This window comes from Chelonoidis abingdonii, chromosome 2, assembly GCF_003597395.2.
Source record: "Chelonoidis abingdonii isolate Lonesome George chromosome 2, CheloAbing_2.0, whole genome shotgun sequence".
NCBI lineage: Eukaryota > Metazoa > Chordata > Testudines > Testudinidae > Chelonoidis > Chelonoidis abingdonii.
Genome location: NC_133770.1, coordinates 15453219 through 15478079, shown reverse-complemented (window position 1 = coordinate 15478079; position 24861 = coordinate 15453219). Strand labels below are relative to the sequence as shown.

The 24861-nt window shown below is 44.8% G+C and overlaps 1 protein-coding gene across 1 annotated transcript in view; it reads right to left on the bottom strand.

Moving 5' to 3' along the window:
* Positions 1–1978: 1978 nt before the first annotated feature.
* The window catches only part of LOC116838872 (sodium channel protein type 5 subunit alpha-like), a 102161-nt gene continuing 79278 nt past the window's right edge, over positions 1979–24861 (bottom strand). The window contains 7 exon segments of the mRNA XM_075062178.1: positions 1979–3204; positions 4938–5208; positions 5633–5733; positions 6363–6504; positions 18028–18081; positions 18865–19143; positions 24507–24629. Coding sequence (XP_074918279.1) covers positions 1979–3204; positions 4938–5208; positions 5633–5733; positions 6363–6504; positions 18028–18081; positions 18865–19143; positions 24507–24629 — 2196 coding nt within the window.

The following is a 24861-nucleotide window of genomic DNA, read 5'->3' as shown; positions in this document are numbered from 1 at the left end:
CATACAAGGACATGTGCAGGAATTTAAATTTGACTGCTTTTGGAGGGTATTTTAGAGCAGCAGTCAGGGGCTGGGGCAGCGAACAGTGGGCAGCCACTGGAGTTGGAGTAGTGGCTGGGCTGGGTCTGAGGCCAAAGCAGTGGCTGGGTCTGGGGCTGGAGCAGAGGTTGGAGCTGGGGTAGTGAACGGTGGTCAGCTGCATAGTTTCACTGATTTCAACAGTGCAGAGTCACAGACTTCAATGAAATTATGCTGATTCACACCAATAAAGGATACTGCCCATGGTACCTAGCTTCAAAGTAAAGGGATAAAGTAACAGCATGGGCCCAAAACTCCATAGTGAGAGACCATTTACACCAGGAGAAGCAGGGGGAATAAAACAGAAGGAAAGAAAGATAAAAGGCATTACAAATATTATTTATTATTTTTGTATTCAAATAGTACCACGAAGCCCCAATGAAGACTGGGACCACACTATGCAAGGCACTGTACATATGCATAGTAAGAGCCAGTCCCTGCCCAAAGAGCTCACAGTCTAAATAGATAGAAAGACAAAAGTGGGAGAAAGGGAGATTTATTAAAGGAAGTATTAATATTCCATTTTATAGAAGGGGAACTGAGTGAAAGACAGATTAAGGTACATCTGCATGTAGTCAGACGTGATTTTCCTATGGTCACATGGAAAGTCTGTAGCCAAGCAAGGAACTGAACCCAGATCAGAGTCCCAGTCCAGTGCCTCAGCCACAAAGCCAAGCTTCTTTTCTGTCTGAAAATACTGTGGGGAAGAAAGGAAAGCTGTGCCTCCCCTGGACCAGTCACCCTTGATAGTCACATGAATCTTGCCACTTTTTAAAAATCTTATCTTGAAAAGTGATTTACATATACAATTAACAGTTTTAAATATGGAATGTAAGTGTCAAGAGAGACTTGAGTGGTCTTGTGGCTCTGAATACCTGACAATGCAACAGAAAGGAGGACAAATCAGTAAATGAAAAGCAAAATGGTTCATACAGAAAGTATGAACCCATGCATCTCAAATAAGTATTTACATGGTAGAAGAGACTGAAGGTAGGCCAAGGTGTAGAGTTCTTTGTGGAGAAGTCCAGGCTAATGATATCATGATGTCATAAGAGTCACAAAGATCTTTAGAAAGAAAACACGATGAAGATAAAGATGCCAAGTTCATAATTCCAGAGGAAAAGCAGTTCAGTTTTGTGTAAAAAAAAAATAATAAAAAAATTCTAATGTAATTCATTACTGTTTTTGGAATGTTAAGTATTACATTTATTATGTCATTATACTGCAGTAACTTGACTACAATAGTATACATACCATGGCTATTGTTTAAATTCATCATATTGGAGGAGTTGCAGTACAGTTTGACATATCAATGGGTCATGCAACAGCTATGTTTATGGTACGTGGGTCACAGAACTGAAAAGATTGAGGGTCAATAGTCTACCGCGTTTATTATCAAAGTGTTAATTACACTATTTTTCAAGCCCTCTCTCTACTTCAAAATCCTCACAACCATTACATTTTCTCCCACCCCTTTCCCGGACAGCTATTTCTTTCCAGATATCTTGAAACTTATTTTCCACTTCTTGAACTTGGTCCACAATGAGGCAAACCAATCTAAATGGGTGGGTGTTTGGTTAGCAGAAGTAAGCAAAGTGCAGCTCTAATCAGCTCTGTGTCTGGGCCATAGTAAGAAGATAACAAGGATTCTGCCTTAATTCACAACTGCCACCAATATAAGAGTTATGACTCTACACAGCTACTTCCTAGGTATATCTAAATATAAACATTGAGTAAAGTTGAATGTAGCAGGGTCAAAATACCTTACCAACTTCTGCAGTTAAGGGTAAAACCACCACTGTTTCTTTTGCAACTAATGTTTAAAAAGAAGGCTGCTTTGGTTGTTGTATATTTACATCATTATCTTCGGTGAATATTTTAAAGCATTATTAACAAAATATTAAACAATGCATTCTTTATCTTTGTCTGGAGATAGCTGACATCCTATACGTACATCACATTTGGAAGAGTCCACTGTCTTTACCTGGAGGTTGTCATTAGTGTCCTCGGTGACACTGTTATAGGATGGAGGGAAAGATGTTGAAGACACAGTCTCGGACTTGTCTAGATTCCTACCGTAATTCTCATTCATCATGAATGCAATGAGACCTTCTTTCTGTGAAGCATCTTCAAGGATGTCACCATCACAAGTTCTGTGATATAAGAGAGAAGCCTGCTTCATGGACCGTTGAATCAAATGACTCCTATAGGCCCTCTGGATAATAATGGCAGAAACCTCCTCCTCTTTGTGTCTGAGCGTGGATGTGATTGGTTCATGAAAAAACCTGGATGGATTGGCAGCCATAAACTTTTCCTCTGTTTGTTCTTTTAGTTTGTCCATCTCCCCAGATTCTCCTAGCACCCGTTTGGTAAAAGCAAACAAAATATCCAAACAGTGGATCCTATCTCCGCTAGCCAAGGGAATGTCCATTGCTAGGAGTTCAATTTTGTTTGGTTTGGCTATGCGTAAAGGTTCTGCCAAAGCATCTGCAAAGTCTGAAAGTGCAGAATACTCAATAAATTGAGTTGCTTCAGGATCAAACTTCTCCCAGATTTTATAAAACATATCAAAATCATCTTCACCCACAGGATCTGTACTTTCCTCAGTGGCAACACTGAAGTTCTCTAAAATAACAGCTATGTACATGTTTACAACAATGAGAAATGATATAATGATGTAACTTACAAAGAAAATAATACCTGCAGCAGGTTTACCACATTCTCCCACAACACCTTTTATGTTTGGATCACAAAACGGAGGTCCAGTGTTTAAAATAGGACTCAGAAGACCATCCCAGCCAGCAGATGTTGTGATTTGGAAGAGACAGAGCATGCTGTTAGGAAAGGTTTGGAAGTTGAACATGTCATCAATCCCACCCTCCCACTGAACATAAGCAAAGTTAGCCATGCCAAAAATGGCATAAATAAACATGACTAGAAAGAGTAAGAGGCCAATGTTGAACAAAGCAGGAAGAGACATCATTAAGGCAAAAAGGAGAGTTCTAATTCCTTTGGCAGCTCGGATGAGTCTTAGTATTCGTCCAATCTGAGCCAACCGAATGACTCTGAAGAGCGTAGGTGAGAAGTAATTTTCAAATGCATTAACAATGTGAGAAACCAGAGTACCTAAAGAGAAAAAATAAAAAGGATTAATCAGTTAGAATTTCGAATTTCTTCTGAATTAGTAACTGAAAGAAATAATATTATTCGTAAAACTGGTATCTCCCTGACATTAATGTGTTGATGATCTAGCATTGACAACTCTTACAGGAAGACTTTTACATTTAAAAAAGATTAATGGCTTTATCTGTAAAACTTTAGAAATTAAAAAAAAACAACACACCTTTATGGAATTGTATGTTGTGCCCATAAAATCTGTCAGCTGCTGCACATGGAGAACACACATGTATACATAAGTAGGTGTTCTACGTACAGCATTTTGCACAGCCACTGGGTGTGTAGGTTATGTGATTGTGTTTTAACATTTGGTCATAAAAGTTGAAAAAGATCAAAGCTCAAATAACAAACCAAAACATGACACCAGAATCATAGGCACTCAGATGCCTAGATGAGAACCACGTAAGCAAGACAGACAGAAACAGATAAAGTAAATGTAAGTGTAATCCATGCTAACAGTGTGGCTTTTGGCCCCCTCTTGTGATTTGACTACTTTATTAGTCTGATAATGCCACCAAACTAATGGAGAATGTCCATTTTCACTAGCAGTAGAGTCTATTCTTTTCAATTCAGAGGTCCCAGATTCAGTCCCTGCAGATGATTAGTCCAGGGGTGTCCTTATGCAACGAAAGGCTAAACTTATTCAGGCCTTTCTAAAGTGTTCCATTGCAGCCCCAAGTAGTCTCATATGACAACAAAAAGAAAAAGGTGCTCTTCTAAACATCATTTGGTCAAAACTTGATGGAAATATCTATACTTTTTTTTTCACATGATAGAAGAACTGTTTTCTTTCTCTTGTTCTCCCTTTAGGTCTACTTATTTATTTTTGCTGTTTGCTGGGAAGTCCTTGAAGCAACATGCACTATAGAGAAATACTTCTCTAAAAGAGAAGATACATTTTAAAATTCTCCTAATCATTATGGGTTTTACAGGGACCCACTTCTTTGCTTGTCTGTTTTCACCCTTATGTCATCACAGAGGAGGTAGAAAGGGAAAGAGGAAAAGATTAAGATACATTTGTCCCACTACTCTTATTGCTAGTGCAAATATGTCTACTAGTGTGGGGGAGCAGACATGTTTAAGACTGGTGGAAAAAAGGCTAATGGATAATTTTACATAGCTTTTGTAATAACTTTGATAAAGAAATCTACATATATGATCCTTTTTATTGGTATTTAATACATTGACTTTTTAATGTGCTAAGATGAATAATTCCAAAAAAGGCCATCTTAGACATTTCTAAAGATGTCTCTAGAAACACTGTGCCCTTTAAACATGTAACCAAACTTCAAGAATATACTTTTTCCTCTGTCACTAATACTTCGCATCCTTTGTAGAACTGATTAATATACTTTATTTAGAAATGTACTAAGTGCATAAAAAAGCATATATTCCTCTTAAAATGAGGAAAAGGCATGAAATCTATATTTATTCATTCATTTTTTGATGTTTCCAGTTAAATTAAATCATTTGTTTTTCAAAATGGCTAATGGTGCCAAAAATGCACATGGGTCCAAACGTGATACCTAGGGAACCCAGAAAGGGTAGGAGTGAACTTCCAAAACGACACGGCCAACTCCTAGAGCAAAAAGGGGGGTGGGGGGCATGGAAACATATAAAATAATATATGGTGATGAAATATAAAGGGCTATTACTGAGTTTGTTGGTATAGTTTTACCTACCAACAATAGACATAATGACCACACTTAAATCAAATATGTTCCAGCCATTGGTGAAATAGTAGTGTCTTAGGGCCAATAATTTCATGATGCATTCTACAGTAAAGATGGCAACAAAGAACATGTTGATTTTGTTAAGAATGTCAGTCTTCCTTATACTTTGATTATCAGTTTCCACCATCATAGTGATCATGTTAAGGCAGATGAGAATCATGATGATAATATCAAAGGCTTCGCTTGTTACGATGTCAAAAAAAAAACCTTGGTATTTGTTCTGCAGGGGGAAAAAAAAAGTATTTAGTATTAGTTATGAAAATGTGGCCATGCTTAGGCATGTGTATTTACTTTCTAGATGTCTTTATGTGTTTCAATGTTATTTAATTCCATTATAGATACATATATTAGAGAAAAGTAGAGTATAAAAAATGATAGCATAATTTCCTTCCCATTCTGAAGGATAATCAATTCCATCGTAAATATTTCTGCAAAGAACTTCATAAATATGTATTCTTTATAATCGTTCAGTGGGAATTTGTTGGTACAGAATTAATTCTATGAACATTCTCTGAACGTCAGTGGAAACAAATACATTATATATAATTAATTAATACATACATTTTTGGGTGGATTAAGTTAATTTTACTATGGATTTTCACTGATTAGAGATATTTTAGTTGGAAGAACTCAGGTGGTCTCACCAATGGCCTTGGGATGGGTTTTTGGGGTTTCTTGGATCCCAGTTTTTTCATTGCATTATAATATTTTCTCTGTTCTTCTGTCATAAAGATGTCTTGTCCACCTAAGTATATGAAGATAATGATACTGTTACTATTGATAAGAAAAAAACATCCTTGCCATGCAAGAGTCTAAAATTTTGGAAGCTGACATTTCTTTTTCTGCCCTTTTATCTCTTTCTGTTACTAACAGTACCTAATTGGGACCAAATGCATTTTAAAAAGTTCTGTGGTGGCACTCCACTGTCTCAGAAAGCAGGAAAATGACTAGGCACATGAGGGAAGGATCAACTTGTTCCCTGCCCCTTGACCTGCTGTTGTTGCTACCCTTACCAGCTCTGTTGCACTGCCCAATCCCAGAGCTTCTGCTCAGACCCTGTCCCACAGTGCTTAGCTCCAAGGTAGGGAAAGTAGCATTCAAGGGACTGTGTAGCTGATTTCACAGCCTCTTGAATCAGTGCTGCCTCTGGAACCAACGGCTACATGGAGGGAAACATGGGAAAGGAACGGCGAAGGGGAAGCACTTCATAGCACTTACACTTGTAATGCTGCCTCAATTAAATTCAATACTGATGCTGCTCCAGGTAATAAATGTAAATAAATGTTTTAGAGCTTCAGTGTACAGTTGGCATCCTATACACTGAAGACAGCATGTAAGGGATATATTAGGGGCCTGGAAACATATCCAATATACTTATCTTTTTCTTTTGTTGGTTAAAATTGTCAATAATAACACCGACAAAGAGATTCAGTGTGAAGAAAGAGCCAAAGATGATGAAAACCACAAAATAGAGGTACATGTATGGATTATTGTCCTTCTTTGGCTGTTTTTCTTTCTGCAAAAATGATAACCAAGATGAAAAATGACTGAAAACAATATGCCTCTGTTCCTAGAATGAGTTCCAAATCGGTGCTTCGATCCCCCTGTGCAGAGTTCATTGCAGGATATCAAATTTATTATATCGCTACAAATCATGAAAAAAGTTGTCTAATTAAAAACGCTAGTTGTCAACAAGTACTCCTGACAGAATTCTGTGTCCTTGCAGGAGAACAGAATTCATATGGCCTGCATATTTCTGTGCAGAAAAATGCAAAACGAAAGAAAAATCTGCCAGAGGACACGCTTCTTCTCCGGTAGCTCATTCAGTGCATCTATTCCAGCGAGCCTGGAGCAGCCTTAGAGATGGGGGAGAAGGGTTGGGTGTGCATGCCTGTGTGGTTGATCACTGGCAAGGTATGGGGGGAGAGGCTAGGAGTACATGCATGCCAAGGAGAGACAGAATCTGTCCCTCTCTCTTGCAACTACAGCGCCTGACATGGAAGTGTAGAGCTTTTTATTATGCATGAGGCTGGCTATGTCCTGGAGGCACAAGTGTAGAAGCATGCCTCTGTAGTAGCATTGTTAAAGTTGCTGTTGATGTTTAATCGAGCTCATTCTCTGAGGCACAAATGTAGCAGCCTGCCTGTGTAGTAACATTGTTAATGTTCCTATTGTTAGTTAACTGTTCCCATTCTCAGTCAATTTCCCCAGGAGCATAAAACCTGTAAAAGTTTTAAGGCTGCTATATTGCCAATGTGATGTAAAGGAGCCTTCTTATAAATGACAGTAAGGAAATCCTCAGCTAGGAAGATCTATGCACTTTTTCACTTTTTTCCTGTTCCAAAGTGGCACAATGGGGTTAGATTACAGCTCAGGATTTATTTTACTTACTAATTAAAAAAAAAAAAAGACTTTGAGGGCAAATAAAATTTCAGGACAATCAGAACCAAGCACTTCTGAAAGCACCCAGCCAGATCCAGGACAATGATTAGCAAAACTGTATGACTTTCATGTCTGAAAGTCTGAGCAATTTAAAATAACTTTATTTTATTTTATTTGCTGCTACTGTTTGGTGTTCCGTAAAGTAATGTAAATGAAAATCCAGGATTATAACTGGAATGCTGGGTATGCTACCAAGTGTTTGTAACTTAACTTTCACATGTTTAGGAAATGCTGAAAAGTTATTGTGACTTTTTTCTGTATTGCAGTTTAAATAATTACCAAAACAATTGAAACTGGGGTGATTATATTGTATTATTATGACAAATAAAAATATGCAGAATTTTGAATTTTTTGGCACAGAATCCCCCCAGGAATAAGTAAGTCTTGCGTTTCATAGGTGCATTTGAGGAGGGGAGAGAAAATCTACAGTGTAACTGTTGGATAAAGTTAATTCTTCTTCGAGTGCTTGCTCATATCCATTCCAAGTAGGTGTGCGCGCGCCGCGTGCACGTTCGTCGGAAGAATTTTCCCCTAGCAACACCCGGCAGGTCGGCAGGTGCCCCCGGGCGTGGCGCCCTTGCGGCACCGCATATATACCCCTGCCAACCTGTCCGCTCCTCAGTTCCTTCTTCTTACGCCCGGTTGGTCCTGTGGAACGTGGAGTGCGGCTTAGCTGACCTCCACATCCCTAGCGTTTCACCCGTTCTACCTAGTTCCTAGTTGTTAGTGTTGTTTAGTAGTTGTTAATAGTTGTTAAGTATAGTTGTTAACATAGTTGTATATAGTTAGTGGGCGAGGTATACTCTCCTCGCCCGCTCCGGACCCGGGCTCATGCCTGGCTCTCCTGGCTTCAAGCTGCTCGGCTGTCGTCGGCCGATGCCAACAATTGTTTGCCTCAAGTGCCGGGGAATCCATCTGACGGAGAAGTGCCGCTCTCAAGTCCTTCAAATCGAGGACAAAAAAGGAGCGGGACTCCCGTTTGAAGCAGCTCCTTATGGAGGCCGCCTGACCCCTGCAGTTCCGACACCGACACACCGCAGTCCGCACCGAAAGACCTTCTTCGGCACCGGAGACAGCGTCCGCCACTGCACCCGGCACCACAAAGTCTCCATCTCAGAGAGCCAGCCCGGCGGCGCTTCACTTTCACCTGGGACGAGAAGGCGAAGGCTCCTGCGGTCGCGACTCCAGCACGCAGTCTGAGCCTGGAAAGCCGTGCTGGCAGGCGCCGCCATCTGCCCCGGCACCGGTGCTTCCCGCACCGTCGACTCCGGCAGACAAGAGCCGCGAGTCCGGTGCTTGATAGCTCCCCACACGTGCCGTGTCGAGCTCACTGATCCGCCACCACGCCGGAAACTTCACAATGGCGAGGGACCTGATAGCGCTCACTGAGCCTTCCCTGCCTCAGCCCCCGGCACTGCTGGTGCGGGCTCTTCCATCTCTGGGAAAGCCAGCTATGCTCCAACTCCATCTCTGGGAGCACAGGACAGGCACGGCCCGGTCGAGATCTCGCACCGATCCCGCTCTCGCCGTAGTTCACCATCTCGACGCCGCTCGCAGTCCCAGCACCGATCCTACTCTCGGCGCCGGTCGTACTCGCGGCACCGGTCCAGGTCCGATCTATAGACCGACGCTCGGCGCACGCTCTGACTCTTGGCACCGCTCCTGACGGAGTCCATCGGACCGTCGGCGCACCCGTCCCGGTCGACCTCCGGCACCGCGCTGGTCATAGGTCCGGTCCCGATCTTGGCACCGTTCGACTCCTGGCACCGTTCCCCGGCCCCGACTGTCACTCGGCACAGTCATACAGCCTATCTGCCCGCCTTGGCCGTCTAGACACCTCTTCAGCTCCTCGCGGCCAGAGGGGTGATTTATGGGGAGGTGGTCCAAGATCCGGAACACCCCCAGCAGTGGTCCTTCTGGACGCCTTGGGCGTACCATCAAGCCCAAGGCGATCCTCTCCCGACTCGAGATCTACTGTTACGAGTCGGGTGCCAGAAGCCACCATCAGCGCCTCCTCCGGGAACCGATTGTGCTGAGTCACAGGACCCAGAGGCCGCCCCAGAATCGAGCCATCCTCTGGAACAACCCTGCAGAGGAGCCCTGGTCCCTGGTCTCTCCTCCTCCTCCTCACCGGTGAGGCAGTGGCGGGCACTTCGACCTCTGGCCCGCCCCCTATTGACCTTCGCGTCACCAGGATCTGCCTCCGCACGAGTGCGTTGAGCATCAACCTACAGGCAGAGGAGGTGCAGAGGTTGAGGATCCTGTAGTCGACATCCTCCGTCGATACACCGACGAGGGTCACCTTGCCCTTCATACGCACTATTCAGCCAAAGCGGACTCTATTGGCAGTCTCCGGCATCGATCCCTCCGACGGCCAAGGCGGGAGAGAAGTACATGGTACCTCTAAGGGTACAACTACTGTACACCCATCCTCCTCCAGCTCTCTGGTCGTCAATCGTGAACGAGAGGAGCATCATGGAAGCCAGCCGCCCACCCCAAAATCGCGGGAGGCTAAACGTATGACCTGCTGGGCCGTAAGGTATACTCCGCAGGGGTCTACAGTTACCGTGTGCAACCAGCAAGCACTACTAGGCAGGTACGGTTTTATACCTGGCGACATGGACAAGTTTACTGAACTGATCCCGGTAGATTCCCGCCCTGAGTTCAAAAGTCTCTTAGAAGAGGAAAAAAGATCTACAGGACAGCCTTACAGGCTGCGCTCGACGCTGCGGACTCAGCGCTAGAACATCGCGTCGGAGTACCAGAGACAGATTTCCTGTTGCAAGTCTCCGCTTACCTCCGAGCTGCAGCATACGATACAAAGACCTCCCGTTTGAAGGGCAGGGCCTCTTCTGGAGAAGACGGACCCAAGGCTGCAAAGCTTAAAGATAACTGCATAATAATGCGCTCCCTGGGCATGCACACATCCAGACCAGCGGAGATCCTTCGGCAGCAACCTCAGCGCCCTTCCCACCACGCCCCCACCAAGACTTCAACAGAGGTGGGGATGGGTGAACGATGAATGCCAGTCCGTGTCCCAGGGGGGGAAACAACGGTACCGCAACACCGCGGGACCGAAGCAGAACTTTGAAGGTGCGCCAGAGCAGAGCACCAGCCCTTCCCCGGACTACTTTCTTTGTCCGAACGCGCGTCGTTTTCTCCCTTCCTCCCGGCGTGGACCCGAATAACTTCAGATCGATGGGTTTTGCGCACGGTAGAGTTTGGATACCATCTACAGTTTATTTCGCCTCCACCCTCCCACCCCCTCCCCGTCCCTCTTCAGGGACCCCTCTCACGAGCATCTCCTTTGGCAGGAGGTCCTCACGCTTCTCGAACTCGGAGCGATAGAAGAGGTGCCTCACGACCTCAGAGGCCGAGGGTTTTACTCCCGCTATTTTTTAATCCCCAAGTCGAAAGGAGGTCTCCGACCCATCCTAGACCTCCGCGGACTCAACGCCTTCGTAAGGAAGTTAAGATTCCGCATGGTGTCCTTGGGGTCTATCATCCCTTCCCTGGATCCGGAGACTGGTTCGCTGCTCTCGACATGAAGGACGCGTACTTTCATGTTTCGATCTACCCGCCTCACAGACGCTTTCTCCGCTTTGTGGTGCGGGACCGGCACTTTCAATTCACGGTCCTGCCATTCGGCCTGTCCTCTGCCCCACGAGTCTTCACGAAATGTATGGCAGTAGTGGCCGCTTGCCTCCGTCGCCAGGGGATATGTGTCTTCCCTTACCTGGACGACTGGCTGGTTCGCGCGTCCTCCCAAGCTCAGGTCGCCGCGCACATAAACAGTTATCAGGAACCTGTTCGAATCTCTAGGGCTCCTGATAAATTTCGACAAGTCCATCCTCGTACCATCTCAGAGGATAGAATTCATCGGGGCCGTCTTGGACTCTACGGTCGCGACAGCCTCACTTCCACCCAGCCGTTTCCAGGCACTACTCTCTATCATAGACAGCCTGCTAGCCTTCCCCACGACCTCGGCCAGGGTCTGTCTCAGCCTCTTAGGCCACATGGCGGCGTGTACCTTTGTCACCAAGTACGCCAAACTCCGCCTGCGCCCGCTGCAGATATGGTTAGCTTCGGTTTACCGTCCACGCAGGGACAGCATGGACATCGTTGTCACACTCACAGAGAGCGTCCTACACTCCCTCCGATGGTGGCGAAATCCCGCCCTGGTGTGTGCGGGTTACCGTTCCACCCCAGACAGCCGTCCATTTCGTTAACAACAGACGCATCCTCTCTGGGCTGGGGAGCTCACATGGGGTCTCGTCGAACACAGGGCCTCTGGTCCGCTCGGGAGCTGTCGCTGCACATAAACATCAGGGAGCTGAGAGCCGTCCGCCTCGCCTGCCAGGCGTTTCTTCCTCACCTGCGAGGCCGTTCTGTCTTAGTGCTCACGGACAACACCACCGCGATGCACTATATAAACAAGCAGGGGGGGACCCGCTCTCTCCCTCTTTGTCAGGAGGCGATGACACTGTGGGAAGTTTGTATAACCCACGGCATGGATCTTGCAGCCTCTTTCTTCCAGGAGTCCAGAACGTGTTGGCAGACCGGCTCAGCAGGTCCTTTCTAGCCCACGAGTGGTCCCTTCGTCCGGACATAGTCCATTCTCTCTTCCGGCGGTGGGGATTTCCCCAAATCGACCTCTTCGCCTCCCGCACCAACCGGAAGTGCCCCATGTTCTGCTCCTTCCGCGGTCTCGTCGGCGGCTCTCTCTCGGACGCATTCCTCCTACCCTGGTCGAACCAGCTCCTATATGCCTTCCCACCATTCCCGTTGGTGCACAGGGTCCTTGTGAAGTTACGCAGGGACAAGGCCCGGCTAATTCTCATCGCCCCAGCGTGGCCTCGCCAGCACTGGTACTCCACGCTGTTGGACCTGTCCATAGCCAGTCCGGTTCCCCTGCCGGTCCATCAGGACTTGATATCACAAGACCACGGCAGGCTTCTCATCCCGACCTCCGGTCCCTCCACCTGACGGCGTGGCTCCTGGCTGGCTGAGCTCTGCGGAGCTGCGCTGTTCCACCCCAGTGCAGCAGGTGCTCCTGGGAAGTAGGAAACCTGCAACCAGGGCTACCTACCTGGCAAAATGGAAGAGGTTTTCCTGCTGGTGTCAGTCACAAGGAATGTCACCGGCTCAGGCTCCCATCCAAGTGATCTTGGAATATCTATGGCACTTAAACAACAAGGCCTCGCGCTCTCATCCTCCGCGTTCACCTAGCTGCCATTTCTTCATTCCATCCAGGAGAGGCTCTTCCTCCGCCTTCTCTCACCCGATGGTCTCAGGTTCCTCCCTGGAGCGCCTGTATCCCAGGTTCCGCTGTCCCGCCAAGGGACCTCAATCTGCCTGGAGCTACCTGGCAATCTCGGTAATGCCGCTCTCATCCCTCCGCGTTCACCTAGCTGCCATTTCTTCATTCCATCCAGCCTCCTTCCTCCGCTCTCTCCTGTACCTATCGGTCTCGAGGTTCCTTGGGCCTGGAGCCCTGTCCCCGGGCGCCGCTGTCCTGCCCCCTCTGGGACCCTCAATCTGGTTCTTGCAACTAATGGCCCTCTTTCGAACCCTTGGCAACCTGCTCTCTCCTGACCTATCATGGAAGGTGGCGTTCTTTGGCCATTAACATCGGCCAGAGGAGTCTCGGAGCTTCGCCGCTCGTGGTAGCGGACGCCATACACGATATCCATAAAGACAAGGACAACGCCGTCCGCATCCGGCCTTCCTGCCCAAGGTGGTCTCCCCATTCCACCTGAACCAAGACATTTTCCTTCCAGTGTTTTATCCTAAACCTCATGCATCTCGCAGAGAGCAGAGCTTGCATTCACTCGATGTTCGTAGGGCGCTGGCGTTCTACATTGACCGCACCCGACCCTTCCGGCTTGGGATTCACCTACTTGGAATGGATATGAGCAAGCACTCGAAGAAGAAAAGATGGTTACTCACAGAGCTGGACCTCGTCCTTATGAAAGACCGTGTACGGCGGCTCAGAGGTCAGGGCCCTGAGCTCCAAAACTCGCCTGGCCGACGTGATTGCAACCAGGAAGCCCACTGTTCTTGAGAAGTGAGACCAGGAGCACGCAGCCAGTGGTTCAAACAGGGGCCCTGTGAGACAAACCAACACCAGGTTTAGGTCCCACTGCGGGACCGGGGGTCTAGAATACAGAAAAAGACGGTCCAAATGCTTAAGAAACTGGCGAGTCATAGCATGGGAAAATATCATGTGCCCTTGCACTGGTGGATGGAAGGTCGATATGGCTGCCAGGTACACCTTGACTGATGAGGGCGCCAGGGCCTGGGCCCTCAGGTGGAGCAGGTAATCAAGGATAAGCTGGATCGAGGCAGTCACTGGGGAGACATCCCAGTCAGCTGCCCACCTAGAAAACTTGGACCACTTCGCCAAATAAGTCCAGTGAGTGGAGGGCCGTCTACTTTCGAGGAGAATGCGTTGAACCTGCTCTGAGCACATCCTTAGCTCTCCACCTAACCACTGAGCAGCCACGCTATGAGGTAAAAACCTGCTAGGTTGGGATGGAGGAGGTGGCCCTGGTCCTGAAAGAGCAGATATGGACAGAGCGGCAAGGCCATGGCAGAGCTACCACCAGGCCCGTGAGGGTCCCATACCAAAGCTGCCTGGGCCACGCCAGGACAATCAGGAGGACCCGGGCCTTGTCTAACTTTATCTTCTCCAGGACCCTGCTGATTAGAGGGAATGGGGGAAAGGCATAGAGAAGCCAGCCTGACCAGGAGAAAGGCATCAGAGATAGCGCCCCTCTCCAGTCTCCTCCTTCCCCCCTGGACCTCCAGAGCAGAACCGGGGGCATCGCTGGTTCGTAAATAGGTCCACCTGGGGAGTTCCCCACCTTTGGAAGAGCCGATGGGTTACTTCCGGGTGGAGGGACCACTCGTGTTGCTAGGAAAAGTCCCTGCTCAAGCAATCTAGCCTCTCATTCAGGGTGCCCGGTAGGTGGAAGGCCCTCAGATAGATGTCGTGGGCTATACAAAAGTCCCACAGCCTGAGGGCTTTGTGGCAGAGGATAGAGGCTTGGGCCCTGCCTTGCCTGTTGATATAGAACATCAGGGCCATGTTGTCCATGTGGACCCTGACTACCTTGCCCTCCGGGTGTGAGTGGAAGGCCATACACACCAGCCGCACTGCCCTGAGCTCCTTGACATTTATATGTAGGGTCAGGTTTTGAGCCGACCACAGGCCTTGGGTCTGAAAGTTTCCCACATGGCCCAACCCAGGTCCAATGCATCGGACACCAGCTCCAACAACGGGGGCCTGTCCCTGAATGAAACCTCTTGGAGTATGTTGTTTGGGGTAGACCACCACTGTAGGGAGGTGATCACAGAGTCCAGAACGGTGAGGACTTTGTCCATCCTGTCCATGGCCTGGGAGAACTTTGAGGCCAACCAAAGCTGGAGGGGCCTCATCTTGAATCAGGCGTGACAGACATGCACGCCAATGTGCACCCTGGCATGTGATCCAAGAGTTGCAGGCAAACCCTGGCTGTTGTCACCGGAAACCTTGTGACCAAGTCGATGAGGCCTTTCAGGGTCTCGAATCTGTCTGGCAGGAGAGAGGCCCTGGCCGACACTGCATACAGAAGCGCTCCAATAAACTCTATGTGTTGGATCGGGACTAACGTGGACTTGGTGTTGTTTACCAACAGGCCCAAGACAGTGCACATGGACAGGAGGAGTGCCACGTCATCCTTCACCTGTGACCAGGAGGTGCCCTGAGAAGCCAATCATCCAGACAGGGAAATATCTGGACCCCCCTGCCATCTGAGGTAGGTCACTACTACTGACATGCATTTTGGAAACACTCAGGGGGCAGTGGACAGACCAAACAGGAGGACCGTGAATTGGTAATGATTCTGTCCTACCACAAAATGGAGGAAGCTCCTGTGCCCCTTGAATATGTGGATGTGGAATATGCATCCTGTAGATCGAGGGTGGCATACCAGTCTCCGGGATCCAGGGAGGGGATGATGGAGGCCAGAGAGACCATGCAGAACTTGAGGTTCACCATGTACCGATGGTAACAGCTGCTCCGCGAACGGCCTCAATGGGCGGACCCGCAACAGCGAGACGCTGGCGATCGACCCCCGGGGCTGCGATATCTTGGCAAAGACTTGGAGCGAATGTCTGAGCGGGAAAGGCATCGACGACCATGCCATGACCGACTGCACCCTCTCCGAGACAAGGACCCATGGCGACACCCGCCACGGTCCCCTCGATATTCGCTCCTTGAGGACGAGTGGTGCTGCAAGTCCTGGCTGTACGGGACACAGCCAGACAGTCTGGTTGGTGTTGAGGGCGATCCACCTGGACTCTGCCCCAAGCAGTCGCTGGGCAGCGATCGACATCAGGAATGTTTCCTCGACCGAGACCAGTACTGGGCTGGAGACAACTGTGGAGATCCCAGTGGCAGCTTGCCTCTGGAGCACGGGGCCGACATCGGTGGCACTCTGGGCACTGGCATGGACATGACATCCCGGGCTGCCTGGAGGGCTTCAGGCATGGACAGCATCCAGACATCCGGAGAGGCCTGTCCCGAAGGGGCTGGACTACTCTGCTGAACTTGAGTCAGAGGCCTGGGGCCCGGTGAGGATTGAAGACTGCCCGACATGGGCCTAGCCTCTGTCTCAAACTTCCCTTGGTGCGCTGTGAAGGAGTCGTCTTCCTGGCTCTCTTGGCGTGACCCGTGGACGGGGAACAGTGCCAGCTGGTCGATGGCACCAGAGGGTCACCGCATAGTAACGTCATGGTGCCGGGTACCAGTTCGGAGCGGTATGCCGGGATCAAGGTCACCACCGACTCCATCAGGATGGCCCAGAGCCTATGTCCCTTTCTCTTTTGGTCCGAGGCTTAAATGACTTGCAAATCTTGCACCTTTCGCTGATATGGGTTTCTCCCAAACAGCGCAAACAGTCTGCGTGCAGGTCTCTTCTTGGCATAGAATGACTCCAAGAGCTGCACAACTTAAACCCCAGGGCGCAGGGCATGCCCCGGCCTGGGCTCACTGACTAACTAAACTAACTAAACAGCTAACTAACTACTGGTACTAATGCTGAACGAACAAACAGTTCTGGGGATGAGCTACAGCAAAGCTGGAGCAGAGCAGTCCTGACGCATCTTCACTGGCGGCAAGTAGGAACTGAGGTTGGGGGGAGCTCCCCTTATACCACACCAGGCAGGCACCGCTCAGGGATTGCAGGGGGTGCTCCCCTGCAATTGGTTCTGCTAGGGCAAAAAATTCCTGCACCAGTGCACATGGTAAGCATGCACACCTATTGTGGAATAAGAACATAAGAATGGCTGTACCGGGTCAGACCAAAGGTCCATCTAGCCCAGTATCCTGTCTACCGACAGTGGCCAATGCCAGGTGCCCCAGAGGGAGTGAACCTAACAGGCAATGATCAAGTGATCTCTCTCCTGCCATCCATCTCCATCCTCTGATGAACAGAGGCTAGGGACACCATTCTTTACCCTTCCTGGCTAATAGCCATTTATGGACTTAGCCACCATGAATTTATCCAGTTCCCTTTTAAACATTGTTATAGTCCCAGCCTTCACAACCTCCTCAGGTAAGGAGTTCCACAAGTTGACTGTGCGCTGTGTGAAGAAGAACTTCCTTTTATTTGTTTTAAACCTGCTACCTATTAATTTCATTTGGTGACCCCTAGTTCTTGTATTATGAGAATAAGTAAATAACTTTTCCTTATCCACTTTCTCCACATCACTCATGATTTTATATACCTCTATCATATCCCCCCTTAGTCTCCTCTTTTCCAAGCTGAAGAGTCCTAACCTCTTTAATCTTTCCTCATATGGGACCCTCTCCAACCCCCTAATCATTTTAGTTGCCCTTTTCTGAACCTTTTCTAGTGCCAGTATATATTTTTGAGGTGAGGAGACCACATCTGTATGCAGTATTTGAGATGTGGGTGTACCATGGATTTATATAAGGGCAATAATATACTCTCATGAGCAATCGCATGAGCAATCACTCGAAGAAGAACTGTTGAGTGCCCAACATTTGAAAATCAGGTCACTTATTTAGTAGCCTAACTTCAAGCTTCTGCTTTTGAGAATCTTAGATGTGTTCTTCCAATTTAAACTTTTGGTTGAAAAGTTATTCTATTACTGTTGGAAAAAAGCAACAAAGTTTTAAATAAACCCGAGAAAATTATTTTCGAATGTGGTTACAATTTGAGCTCATTCATTTCCTTGGAAGATATGCTGGTAATTTTGTTCAGTTTAAGTCCTTTGGATGCAGGACTGTATCTTCCTCTGTGTTTGTACAGCACCTAATAAAGTGGAAGCTTAATCCTGAGTGAAGTCTCTAGGTGGCACAGTAATACATACATTAAATATAATAATAATAATTAATAAATAATTCTTGACCACTTATTTCAAATGGATGCTCATCCATTTTAGCTCAGTGAGTAGATAGCACCAAAAAATGAACAGATTAGATCTACACATTGTGTTCACTAACACTAATAAGCATGAAAATTACAAAACACAAGTAAAAATTGGAGAGATGGTTACAAGAGAGAACATTTTAATTTTCATGACCTACCCCTCGTGAATCTACTGCTGCATACATAATGTCCATCCAACCTTTAAATGTCGCCTAGAATAAAAGACAAATGATTAAAATCATATACAACTTTCAGGGACAGATGTTTTAGCCTGTTTACAACATCTTTGTGCTTCTGAGGTGGTGCAAAGGGACTATAGTCTGTCCAGAAATGCCCAGCACAGAATTCCTCTGGTGTAGGCAATCTCCTTACTGACAAGTTTGTGACAGAGTTGGGCTCTAGGTGTCAACCCCCCCTCACCCGTACCAGTGTAGAAAGCATGTCAGGGGCAAGGAGGACGTGTGTTGCAGTGATGTTCCACTACAGCGGTCCTCCATTGGTTGTAGTTGATTAAGGATCCAAATCTAATGACAAAAAACAAAGCTGCCTGACAACAAGTCTTAAATTGTTTTGGGGTGGGGGTTGATCACAACAAATCAGGGAATTGGAACCAGCCCACTGTTGCTCTCTCCCCACTTCCCATTTCTGCACTGAGCTTTACTCAGTGCAGGAGAGAATTTTGCATTTACTTTAATGAAATTATAACAAACATTTCATGCCATCTTCCCAGGAGATAGCTGCAAATCAGAGGAGCACATGTTCAAATGGTTACATAATAAGTTCATAGTTCACCATTAGACACTATATGTGCATACACTGGAGGAAGGGACCCTGAATGGGCTAACCATATTGCCAGTCTGAACATGGGGAGGGGATGGGACAGAAGGCTTTGCAGGGCCACTGCTTCCCACTCCTTGCAGATGTGGGTAAGCAACTGAAAAAAACCTTGATTCCACCCCACACCACAATGTGCCAGTCAGCAAAATGGAACTTACCACTTGAAGTAGAGCCAGATAACCAGAACCAACATTATCAAAGTTGACTACAACATTTATCCAATATATTTTTTGTGTGTCATTATAGGTTGTACAATCCAATTTGTTCTTAATACTGTTATTTATTTCTGATTTTTCTTCAGTCAAGTTAACACATTTTCCAAATTTTCCTGCAAATAGGTTCACTCCCATGATACTAAAAACGAGCCAAAAAATGAGGCAGACAAGCACAACGTTCATGATGGAAGGGATGGCACCTACTAAGGCATTCACAACCACCTTAGGAGAAATGAAAGAAAAACATGCAGTTACTATAGGTATTCACAGGTGCAAAGCCTTAAACAGTTATTTGCTACATTCAACTGTTTTGAAAATCTAAGCAACCCCATGTCATTTCAGCAAACAATGACACACATGAGTAACTTTACTCTCATAAAATACTTCTACTGAAGTGGCAACTATTTTGAGTAAAGATTCTTACATCTATAGTGTTGGCAGGATCAGGCCCTTCGATTGTCTGTTCTTCCGCACAGGAACCTGTTTTTTGTTCTCTGTGAAACACCTAGTGCACTTGGGGGCACTATTAAATAACAATAAAGTATTTGAATGTAATGGTAGAATATTCACTTATGGAGCTTCCCTTTTTTTTGTTTTTGTTTGAACAAGATTGTAAATACATTATTTCGTCAGGAGGATTAATATAACGGTCTGTTTTGATTCATGTCGGCATGACATTTATTCATGTTGTATGAAAATCAGTTTTTAGAGTATCAATAATGAATCTCTCATAGATACATAAAAGTTGCTGCAGATATTGTAACTTCCATGAGAAGTTTTGCACAATTCAAGAGTAACCTGGAAAGTGTCAGTTCAGCATGTAAGTTTTGAGCAGACTTACAAGCCACTGGTATGAAAAAAAAGATCTACCATAATCTCTCTTGGGGAAATACCAGAAATTGTGACCAACTTGCAAAAATTACACAGTCTGACTCATGCATGATGGCGACTTTTAACTTCCAAAGTGGATCTCATTACATCTGGCTAGGTGTTTCAAGGAGTAACCTCTACTAATGATCTCATAGAGTAAACAGATGTCAAAGCTGTCACTTCCTGCTTAGGACAGGAACTTCTGTTCATTGCCCAGTAAAGGGCAAAGTAGAACTCAGTATCCGTCAAAAGTAGGATATGGGTGATCCTTTACCTTCGCACAGGTCGCAGCCAGTGGGGCGACCTAGCTTCTCAAAGGCAATACTTTGAAAAAGAGTGGTCAAGCAGGCCACTGGGAATCCCCTCTAAGAAATATCTAAAGTTAAAGTAGCAGCCTGGGCTTATTGGAAGGGTGGAGTGGGAGTGTCCTAAACTGAGTGCAAGTATAGCATGACATTCACTCTATATTCAAGTGAATACATTTCGGATTCATAACAAATCCCAAACCCAGGCAAGCTTTTCTTGAAGTTTCCTTACAAGTTTCATACAACTTTCAAATTAGGGGAGAGAGCTGGAAAGAAACCTCAAATATTTTACTAGTTAAGTTTGTGCTTGCTGGGTTTGACATGGCCAGAAAAGCCTTCAAGGTCTATACGGTTTGAGCAGAAACTATAGCATTTCCAAAACAAAAACATTATGATAACGTTAAGGTTATAAATAAATATCTTGATTCAGAACATTTTTAAAACACTGGGGACAAATCCGTAGTTAAGATTGTACAAGCTGTCTTAACTCTATCCCTATATCCTCATGCTGCCTTTACTGATACACCAAAAACCCTCCTCTCTACCTGTCCCGTTTCATATAATTTCTGGTCTGGATTACAAATCATCATGAACCACTGATCGCAAATGGCCTACAGATAATTGTATATAATCTTTTGGTTCACTTCCCTTTTATAGATCAGAGACATCAACATCTTACTGTCCATAGACAGTTCAGATGATTGACAATTCCCCGTATCAACTTTCCTCTATGGCCAACAGACAACAAAGATATCACATCAGACTTGTAATATACAGATAGTACAGCTTGCCCGAGACAGGTATATTGAATGCCACTTCTACAACACATTTTCCTTTTTTTCCCATTATCCCAAGAGAGGCTCTCCAACTGACCCTGTGGGGCCAAAGGACTGGAAGGGAAGAAGCAGCTGTGGAACCTGTCTAGAGCACGGGACCCTCACAGTGACGGACATCACCTTCATTGGATCTACCAGGATCTGGAACTGATCCTCTGGCAGTGGCAAATTCCTTATGTAGGATCTTCCCACATATAGGTAATGCTTAGCAGAAGAAAAGCAGTAGATATGTTAGTTACAAAACTGCCTTCAGCTACACCAGTGCAACTCCTGTGGAATTCAAGACAGGTTGTACAGTTTTAACTGAGGAAAGATTTGGACCAATTATCCAGGTTTCAAAGCCTTCCTGCCATGTAAAATATAAAAGCCTTTCACTTAACATAAAAGACATCTAAAAATGCATTTACACCCTCTAGCACAACATGTAATTGTTTTCCCACTATATTACTAAGTTTTTGCTACTACTATATGCCAATGGCTCACATTAGCACTCATATACAATGATCTAACAGTCTTTCTATAAATTCTAATCTATATTTGAATGAGTTTGCTGCTCAGTTCTTTCATGCTATCAAAATTAGTATCTTCTCTGCTGACACAAGCCTTTTTTTCTCTTTTCTCTGACGTTTCTGAGCCTGAGACAAAGTGATATTGATTCACAAAAATGAAATTTTACCTATTTTTGAAACTGAGTATGAAAATGCCAGGTCTTATTCTCCATCATATCACAGTATTTCACTTTCTTCTAAACTACTAATATATTATTTCTGTACATATCACAGAAAAATGACATTACACATTCACAATAGGTAATCATGAAGGCCACAGTATGGATCAGATCCTCAGTTACTGTAAATCAGTATAGTGTGTCCTTCACAACTAGCTTCGTGTAGTGTTAGTTTTTGCAATGTGACCTGGAGATGATGAAGGCAAGGGTCATGGTAGTTAGGTGAACATATAAGATTCAAGGGGCAAAGTATGACTTTAGACACTCAGGTGAATCTCCAGCTTTTTCTATCACTAGTGTTTACAATACCATATTGTGAGTGACCAAGGTAAATTATTTTCATTATTAATTATGATTATTAATTAGTGAATTTAGTGCTAGTGAAAGGGTCAAAACTGGCAGGCTTGGAGATGGAATTCTTACATCCGTAGAACATGGATGTAGATTAGTTAATGATAGCACAAATTTCCCCATAGTATCCAACTAATGTCTCAACCTTGAAGTGCAATTACTATATTGGGGGAAGAAGGAGGCAGAAGGGAGATTATCTACTTTGCATTAGAGATGGATCTAAACCAAAACCTTTAAACAACCTGTGGTAAATTTTAAGGAAATCTTAATCCAGTTTCAAACTTCACTGTTGGTCTATCCTTCTCTTATGGGTTGAACCATAATCTCTGGTCTAAACTTCTTTAAACTCTGGGAAAGTTCGGATCTGAATATTGTGAGTTGGACTTATCTCCAGTTTCCATGTTCACTGAATTCTTGACCTTTCTGCAAGTAGTATCAACAAGGGTTTGAATTGTTCTGGTGGTTTTGTTACCTTAATGCAGACAATTTTACTTTAGAAACAAGAATGGGGCCATCAACTTATTGAACATCCTATAGATATTAATGACTTTTAGTTCATACAAATATATATTGAATCTGAATGATATAGCTATAATAGGCTCCCTATTTTAATACCAGTCTCCTGAGTTTATATAATTATTACATAATTAATACGTAGTTATACCTTTCCTTAGCACAATTAAGGATTTTGTGTTTCGGAATATAGTTTTTTGCTTTCATTTATTGAAAAAATTATATGGTGCCTTGCTATGTGTGTCTGCATCAGAAATCTTACAGGGATTTTTAAATGTTACTTACACTGCTAACCTATTGTCAAGGTTTCTTTCCCCACTTTGAACTTTAGAGTACAAATGTGGAGACCTGCATGAACATTTCTAAGTTTAATTACTAGCTTAGATCTGGTACACTGCCACCAGCCAGAATTTAGTGTCTGGCATACTTTCTGTTCCCCCAAAACCTTCCCTGAGGAACACAGATCCAAACCCCTTGGATCTTAAAACGAGGAGGAATTAACCATCCCCCCTCCTTTTCCCCCACCAATCCCTGGTGAGTTCAGATCCAATTCCCTTGGATTTTAAAACAAGGAAAAATCAATCAGGTTCTTAAAAAGAAAGCTTTTAATTAAAGAAAGAAAATGTAAAAATTATCTCTGTAAAATCAGGATGAAAAATGCTTTACAGGGTACTTAGATTTATATAGCTCAGAGGAAACCCCCTCTAGCCTCAGGTTCAAAGTTACAGCAAACAGAGGTAAAAATCCTTCCAGCAAAAGAAACATTTACAAGTTGAGAAAACAAAAAATAAGACTAATCTGCCTTGCCTGGCTATTACTTACAATTTTGAAACATAAAAGACTGATTCAGAAAGATTTGGAGAGCCTGGGTGTACGTCTGGTCCCTCTTAGTCCCAAGAGCGAACAACACCCAAAACCAAAAAGCACAAAGACTTCCCTCCACCAAGATTTGAAAGTATCTTGTCCCCCTATTGGTCCTCTGGTCAGGTGTCAGCCAGGTTTACTGAGCTTTTTAACCCTTTACAGATAAAAGAGACATTAACCCTTAACTATCTGTTTATGATACCTACATATCGTGTTTTGCCATGTGATCTGCAGTATTAGTGGTGCACTTGCTGATATAGAATACAATTATGATAATTTGCTAATCATGTAATGATAAAAAAGAAATACAAAAATAACAAATCCAGATCACTAAAGGTCAAATCCTGGTTCAACTGAAGTCAGTGGGAGTTCTGTTGACTTAGTAAGATCAAACAAAGACAAACAGATACGAGAACTCCTGGAGAAATATTAATTCACCAAGAAAATGCAAAAGCGAACAAGAAAATGTTTGGACAAACAATGGACACAAGTCATATGGTTACAAGCTAATTATGGCATTCCAGATTTAAACTGAAGTATATCAAAGGATTTTTTATGTTATTTTTTTTTTTGTAAATCTATTTATAAATTTTCCAGATTTATAAGTGTAAGGTTACTTTTCTTCATTATTTTAAAAAAATCCTCAAAGACTTTGTGACTGTTTCTATGTCTGAATTCAAGTGGAAGAAAAGAGAGAGAATCCAGTGAGAATCAGCCAAAAAGAAATGATTTTTGAAATCTTATTGTTCTCTGTGTTTCATTGTTCTTCAAACCACCATGAAAAATCAAAACATATATAAACTTTGAGCATGATTTGATTTTTTTTGCCATTTCAGTGGGGTTTTTTTTTTTTTTTTTTTACAAAATAAAGTTTTAAAAACTCCTCAACATTTAACTCAAATGTAACCTTAACTATTGTGCAGCACGATAATGAAAGCAAACCCATATGAAATAGCAGCAAAGAGTCCTGTGGCACCTTATAGACTAACAGACATAATTGGAGCATGAGCTTTCGTGGATGAATACCCCTCTGATACTTAACACTATATGAAATAAGGTCCTTTTACATGCTTGATGTTCACAAAGAGAGCCTTCAGAAATTGCTTTATTTACTCTTACCCTCATCCCTTCAAATTGTGACAATGCCCTTAATGGTCTCAAGGCTCTCAGAGTTTTAAGGGATTTCATGGGTCCTATTTCGGCATATCCAAGTGAGTTAGCTATAAGGCTTGCTAAAGAGACCTGAACAGAGAGGGAGAAAAAATATTAGCAAAATCCTGCTTTCTGGTTTTCTTTTTTCCCTTTTTAATCATGCTTACAAAGTCCTATCCATGAAAGTATGAAATGGCAGCCTGTACAGTACAATAGAAATGCATCTTAAGGAGACACTAACAGGTATAAAATAATGAATGACATGCAGGCCACACTGAAGTTAATAATAAAACACTCAATGATTTCAGGGGTGCCAAGATTT